This window comes from Seriola lalandi, unplaced genomic scaffold (genome assembly GCF_002814215.2).
Source record: "Seriola lalandi dorsalis isolate HSWRI2012SDOR001 ecotype SW California unplaced genomic scaffold, Sedor1 jcf7180002054748, whole genome shotgun sequence".
In the NCBI taxonomy this organism is placed as follows: domain Eukaryota; kingdom Metazoa; phylum Chordata; class Actinopteri; order Carangiformes; family Carangidae; genus Seriola; species Seriola lalandi.
The window spans coordinates 4,875,800-4,883,636 of NW_019525301.1; the positions used below are offsets into that span (position 1 = coordinate 4,875,800).

Genomic DNA, 7,837 nt, shown 5'->3' on the forward strand with positions numbered 1-7,837 from the left:
TCAGTGTGAACAGCAACACCCCCGGTCTGACAGAGCACCGCCTTCTCACGGAAGCAGTCAGCTGCTCGTCAGACTGTTCATTTGTGCCGATGATATCTGGTTCTCTCTGACAGAGATCAAAGGAGCTGTTTAAAAATTCACAGCTGAGATATGAAAACTTAGAATTAACCCAGTTCTGTGTGCTTGCTTTTATTGAAGGAGCTCCATGTAGCATTTTAACATCAGTATATTATTACTGTCACGACCAGGCAAGGACTCAGGACACAGATGCAGGGTTCAATAGACAGTTTTTAATTGTTTCTTCAGGGCGCCTCCAAGTGGAGAAATAAATAGGCTATCAACCTAACTCTCACTATATATGAGGCTATGAAAAATATCAAAATAATAATCACTCCATTAAGGAGGAAAACACAATGGATTATTAAACTATTATCTGTAAATAAAAACTCTCCAGCAAACTGGAGGCTCTACTCTATAAAAGGTCAGTAAACAAAAGATCACTCCTCACGCAGGAAACAAAAGGCTATGCAATCTTTAACTATGACACAAAACTAGGAAATAAACTTACAACTCAAAATCTCTCACTTGGAGGAAGAAGAACATGAAACTTTCAGGAACGCTGTGACAAGGGCTGTGATGAAGACCTGTGATGAAGAGCTGGGGTGCACGCAGAGGAAACACACTGGCACAAGACAAAGGGAGACACAGACTATTTAAACACTGGGCAAGGGGAACAGGTGAAAACACTCAGAGGGCAATCAGACCGAGATGCATGAGGAAGGGCAAGTGACCTGAAACGAGAGGAGAGTTACTTTTCAAACTAAAATAGGAAAAGACAAGACAAAACACATAGACACGACAAAACCCCAACCGGACCTCAATGCGGTGTGACAATTACGACATCAGTGCTAATGTTATTGATTTTTATTTTGGAAAGCGCTTTGTGTTACATCAGACGAATGAGGGTGAAAAATAAAGACTTCCTTACAGACAGGTGACAAAACGAGTGCTTTGACCTGAGGTGCAGCCTGAGCTGGGACACGGCTTCTGGGGTCAGACATATTGGATTTGGAGGGAAAGCTGCATGACTGTTTCATGGCAGGAATGAGGGGTATGGAGCTGCTCTGCCAGCACACAGTTACTGGCAATGGCAGGATGTTTAGCGTGGCTGCTGTGTGAGTCTTGGCATGCTTCAAATGATTATAATGGCATTTTGGTGAAAACTGATAGAGTCTCTGTGTGTCAGTGTCCAGTGGAGGAGGGATCATTGTTTTTGGTCTCCACCAGCTCTTCTTTGACTAAACGCGTCACAATGTTCAGCATCTAGTTGCTAACGGTACCTGTACCTTTGGGAAGCACTTTGACTGAATCGAAATACACTGATCAAAAATATAAATGCAACACTTTTCATTTTTGCTCTGCTCAGATTTTTCATGAGTTGAAATTAAACTAGACTTTGTCCAAGGACCCCAAATATTTTTTTCTCTCGAATGTTGTTCACAAATGTGTTTAAATCTGTGTTAGTGAGCTCTTCTTCCGTCCTCCTCACAGGTGTGATGTATCAAGATGCTGATTACACAGCATCATTATTGCACAGGTGTACCTTGGACTGCTCACAATAAAAGGCCACTTTAAAATGTGTAGATTTATTTTGAAGAAAAGACATTTATAAGCCTGGGTATTGACAGGAAGTGGATCAAGCCGTTGTACACGCTGATCTAGATCATCCCAAACATGCTCAGTGGGAGGCATGTCAGGTGACTACGGAGACTGTGCAAGGACTGGGATGTTTTAAGCTTCTACGGATTGTGTACATCATGCTGCAACATGAGGCGATAGCGGCAAATGAATGGCACAACAATGAGGGTTTCCTCATGGTATATCGTGTGTGTGTGTGTGTGTGTTTTTATCTTTTGTATTCATAGAAAAAGTCTCTGATCTTTTATTTAAACTTAAAAAATGGAAGCAAAAACAAAAGTGTTACGTGTATATTCTTGTTGAATATAGTGAAGTTACAGGCTGTAAAACCAAAACAGAAACCAGAACAGCTGATCATGTGATGGTGGAGCTGGATAGTGATGGTTAAATGTCTCCTCCTGGCTGACTGATTCTACCTCCTGAAGTTACTGGACAGTATATTTTCCAGTGGCATCTTTGCACTTTGTAACCCAGTGTGATCCTGACAAAAGTCTGCCTGATAAATATTTCAGACTTGATGAAGAAACAAGACTTTTGTAATGTTAATGTGTCTGATATACCATTAAAACAAGACATTGGAGTTAGCCTCTTACTGGTTTTATATTCCCACCCCTTCATGTGATGGAGCTGGAGAGCAGAGCTGACTGCATGGGCATGACATTTTTATGATTCAGCTGATCCACAGTGGCATGAGAGAGAGAGAACAGAGGTTTCACACAATGAGAGGACACTTTATGAGACTAGATAATTTGGCACAGACCGCAGAGCTGGCTCAGATACAGTATTTTCCATTTAACTGAGTGATGGTAAGTTTATGTAGGTGAACTGATGAGCTTCAGGAAGACAGGCTGTGACCTCCCATGCTCAGCCATTCAAGATCGTGGATAGTGCCGTTATTTCACGAGGAGGTGCTAATACAATGATGAGCAGTGAAGAGCCAGATTACGGCATGTGATTTTACCGAGCCAGCTCCGTCCCCAGTGAGTTGCAGTTAAAGCTAAAGCTCCGCTGCAGGAAGCCAAGAAGTGGGCCTGTGAGCTGGTACTGTCCTGTGTATGTGACAGGGAGATTATGATTTGGCAGTGGCCTTCAGGAAATAAAGAGGCAAACAGCTTGGATGGAAGGTTCAGGGCACGACGTTGTCAGGCTTGGAAGAGCGGCGAAGAGAATGCGAAGTAAACTGAGTGTGTTATAGGCTGTAGAAAAATAACAGTGTTTGGGGACTAGGAGCCTTTGTGGTTGACCTTCACTGTGGCTTAATTAGGAAAGAGGCAGACTATTGGATGTGAAATGATTGCAGCACAGCAGCCACTATCAAGTTTACTATTTTTTGTTACACCGTTCACACTTCACATGACCGTTTGTTTGAAAGGTAGATAAAGACTTTAGGGTTTGTAAGAAACAGATATTTGTTCCCTAGATCCAAAACATTCTTTAAATGATTATGAAGTTTATAAAATCATCACTGACATGAAAAGCTCCCATACAGCTGGCATAGATGAAATCTCTAGCAAAGGGCAACAAAGGATCGCCACTCCTGTCTGTTCTGGGCAAGTGTCTTTATAGTACCCAGGTATGATGTAGGTCTTCAGCTCACGCTCCACTTTTCCATGCCAGGTGTTTTTGGGTTTTTGTTTTCTGCCCAGTATCCAGTGGAGGCTGTTTCGGGTGATGTTGTCCAGTTCTTTTTCAGATGACATGCCCGATCCATCTCCATCGCCTTCTCATGATGATGGTGGTGGCCATGTTGTCCTGCCTGCACTGGGCCAGTATAGATGTTGGTTGGAGTTGGTATCAGGCCAGAAGATTCACAGTATTTTCCTTGGTGTTGGTGCTGTACTGGGCCGAAAATGCCGACAATGCTGCCTATGTTGGTGAACTCTTGAGTTAAAGGGAGTTTTGTTCTGTGTACTTGGATTGGTGCTGGGTTAGGGATGTTCAGTGTCATCAGTTCTGTTTTCTTCTGGCTGATCTTCAGACCTATACTTGCTGTGCAAAGGTCTTAAGATGGGATGTTTTCTCCTTCATGTGCTGGTGTGTGTGTGAGACAAGGGCCAAGTCATCAGCGAAGTCTAGGTCTTCCAGTGATGAGAAAAGGGTCCATCTGATGACTCTTAGCTGGTCTTCAGTGGATCTGCTCATCAGCCGGTCTACGACTATGTTGAGAAGTAGTGCAGGCATCATGCAACCTTGCCTCACTCCCTTCTTGACTGTAACTGTATTGACCGTTTTTTGACTTGAAACGTGAAGTTATCATAGAAACCCCTGATTAGAAAGACAATCTGTTGCGCGAAGTATACGCACTACTTAGCAGGGTTGTGCCCTATATGATAAAGATTGCTAAAACTGTACCAGTCTACCAGCCTATATCTATATTTGTCACTCTCTCCAAAGAGAAAATTGTATTACTTAGATAAATTAAATACACTTGTATGGTGATCCTTGAATCTCACTGGAAAAATCAAAGACGGCATTGACAAAGGCGACTTTTTTTCTCGACTTATCAAAAGCAGTTGACACCTGCCGTCTGCCATCTACAACATTATGGTGTCAGAGGTACAGCGCTCATATGTATAAACGGTCATAGATCTCAATGTAAAATGATCAAATGCACCAGTTAATATAAACGCACTGTCCTGTAGCGCTCTTAGCCGGTGTAAACCTGACTGATTGTGTGTTGTGTGTATGTGTGTGTTGTTATTGTTGTCCAGGAGGCCGTCATTTCTCCCGTCTCCCCCGATGTGCTGTACCTGTTCCGAGTCCAGGCCGTCTGCATGAATGACATGCGCAGTGATTTCAGCCAGAGCATGCTCTTCAGAGGTAACACACACACACACAAAAACACACACACACACAGAACTGCTGGTAAACTGCTGCTACATTATCTCTGCATGTTATCGTAACTGTCAATGTGTCATGTACACAGCCCTCTTTCAACATGCCCTGTTTATCGCCTTATATTGTGTAACTATAGGATCTGACAGCCCGGGTTTCCTTTGATCATAATATCACAAAATCTTTTATATTCAGGTTATTTATGTGAGCTCATATCAATAGCTGCAGGCTACAGGAGGAATAGCAGATGAAATGAAAGAAATAGACCAACAACAGTCAGTGAGATGCTCCCAGTTCATCCTGCTACACTCAGTTTACTGGCTGCCACATTCAGTAATCAGAGCATTGCCTTTATATTATGTCATGTTGTGATTAATGTGCTTACAAAACACTAGTGGACATCTTAGAGACACCCCTTCAACTGAAGTGTTGCCTGATAGTCTGTGCTGTGTTTCACTGTGGATTACCATGATTTGTTTTCTTTTTCTTTTTCCAGCAAACACCACCAGGATCTTTGAGGGGACGAGGATTGTGAAAACTGGAATGGTGAGTTTAAGGGAGTCACTGCTGTTGTCTTTTCACTTTTCACCCAGCAGAGAGCAGTGTCTGTGTTCATTCCTCCCTGTGTGGGCAAGGAAACCAAGTCAAGTAGGCTAGTGGTCCACATGGAACAGGATAACAGGATTTTAATTATTAAATATAATTGTATCTGGAGTGTGTTTTATTTTGTAGGGATGATAAGTCATATTACAAATCCCTTTGTGCTTCTCTGACACTATGAGAGAGCTTGAAGGCACCGTAATCACATCTGAAGCTATGCACAAACAAGTTCAAATAATTGTTTATACCTTAATCTTCCTTTATTTTGGCAAAAAGATTGATAAAAATACCTCAAATTAATTGATGATACCACATAATGACTGATGTTAGAGCAGGATGATGAGCACAGCATTTTTGGTTTTAATGTTTGACCTGTGACCTTTGCCCTCAGCATGTTTCAAAGGAACATTAAATAACAGAAATGTGTGACAGCCTCTGGTGACCACACAGCCATTAAGAAAAACTACAAATACCTTAATCACCACTGAACAACGATCAATGATTCTGATCAGTAACTCGTTTCTTTCACAGCCGACTGCCTCTCCAGCCTCCTCAGCTGACATGGCTCCCATTTCCTCTGGCTCATCTACCTGGACCTCGTCAGGCATCCCCTTCTCCTTCGTCTCCATGGCGACAGGCATTGGCCCATCCTCCAGCGGCAGCCAGGCAACGGTGGCATCTGTGGTGACCAGCACTTTACTGGCCGGGCTGGGTTTCAGCGGTGGTGTCATCTCCTCCTTTCCCAGCTCCGTTTGGCCAAGCCGAGCGCCGACCCATAATCCCACCTCAACGCGCCAGATCGCCAAACCCGCCGAGCCCACCAAAGACGCCACCACCTCTGCCTCTGCTGTCACAGCAGCTGCAGCCAAAGATAACGGTGAAGCTGGAGGTGAGGACAGGGAGAGCAGCAAGGGTGAAGGTGAGGATGGAGAGAGGGGAGGAGAGGATAAGGATGAAGAGGAGGAGGAAGAAGAAGAGAAGGATGAGAAGAAGGAGAGGAAAGGACGTGTGAGCAAAGCAGTGAGGAGGGACAACGGCACAGCGGTGAGCGAGCCACCCAGAGACACACCGGACTCCACGGCGAAGGAGAAAAAACAGACTGAACCAGATCCAACTAAAGTGAGGCCTGGTGTAGAAGACCAACTGCAGGTGTATGCCCACAATCCACTTGACTCTAGCCTCACTACCACCACAGAGGCATCCAATGAAACAGCAGCATTCCCTGCAGCAACACTCAGACCCAGCACAGGGAGGGACAAGAAGCACTGGCCTTTCTCCATCCACACTGGTGAGTCAGCTGAAGCTTCAGCCTCATGTAAACATCAGCTTTGAGTGAGGTGAGAGTGACCAACTTTCTCTTTCTTTTACTAATGAGATCACGTGTCATAATAAATATTCCAACTTGTGAGGCCTCCTCCAAATGTCCTGAGTCTGTTTAAGGAATCCCAAGTATCTTCTGATAAAATAAAAGGTTAAGGTCCACAGTGAGCATTCAGAAGGTCCTTAGAAATATTTGTTTCCTTATCAAATGTTCTCTAGCCAGACTACTTGAAGGAAGCCTTAAAAATGAAAAAAATAGAAGACTGGGTCTGAAGCTCATCTACTCTTCCGCATTGAGAAACCCAGATCAGGCCTTGTGCCCCGCCCACCACCTGCTTGCTCCAGGTGGACAGGTGAAAGAGCAGAGAGCATCAAGATGGTTAGAGGAGGAAACATCAGAGAGACTCAGCCACATGTTTGAGCCTCAGTCAGACCCAGACTCAGATGAGGAGTCTGTTGAGACCAGAACCAGAGACTAGCAGACGGATCAGAACACTTAGCGTAGTTAGCATCTTTTATTTGTTTATGTTGTTTGTTAGCTTGTAACTGGCAGTGGCTGACACAGTGTTATTGGTTGTGCTAATTGTACAAGGTGGAAATACTCAGTCATGGTGTTGACTGATTATTTCACTCATCATATGTCTGTATTATATGAAACATCATATGGATGTTAACAAGGACTTGATTTTCATGAGAGGGGGTCTTTAAAAATGAAACCATCCATCCAAATGTTGAATATTTATGGATCCACAGACTCTGTTGTCAACATGACATCACACTGACAAAATATAATGGTCATATCTGTAAGTGTTAAATGGACTTAAATCACCCTCACTGATTTTATGTACCTCAGTGTGGTAAGGCAGTGAAACTGCAAATAAAGTTATTATATCACAGATGTGACACAGAGTAATAAACTCTCTTTGTATTCGTTAGGCGATGTTTCCAAATGGTCCCAAGAGGTATAAGATGTTCAGATTTCACTGTTGCTGCTTTCTGATTTCAGTGGAAAGTATCAGGAAGCTGTAGAGGACTGGCTGCTGTGATCACTATGTCCTCTGTTGTCTCCTACAGGTGTGAGGGCAACGGATGTGCAGTTGTGATATAATTCATGAGTTTTGGAAGTTTGTCTACAAAACAATAATACATTTAAGGAATTGGATCAGTGATCAGTGAAATGACCATCAAATGAAGGTCGACAGCTTGTGTTTAAGAGTTGGTAGTTAGCTGATAGATGTGTTGTATGCACGGTAAGGAGTGGTACTGGCTTGCATTAAGGCCTTTACTCTATATCCAAAGGCCTTAATATGTAGATGAATTGCATTGCTGTAAAGTGATAACAGAGTTCCAGCAGGAGCTGAGAGCAGAACCCCCCCCACCCCCC

At 43.5% G+C, this 7,837-nt stretch overlaps 1 protein-coding gene across 1 annotated transcript in view; it reads left to right on the plus strand.

The window, feature by feature from the left end:
• The first annotated feature begins 5,669 nt into the window (after positions 1-5,669).
• LOC111668685 (receptor-type tyrosine-protein phosphatase gamma-like) overlaps positions 5,670-7,837 on the plus strand; it is a 40,708-nt gene continuing 38,540 nt past the window's right edge. Inside the window, exon 1 of the mRNA XM_023424807.2 lies at positions 5,670-6,421. Coding sequence (XP_023280575.2) covers positions 5,695-6,421 — 727 coding nt within the window. The 5' untranslated portion in view covers positions 5,670-5,694. The remainder of the gene's footprint in view (positions 6,422-7,837) is intronic.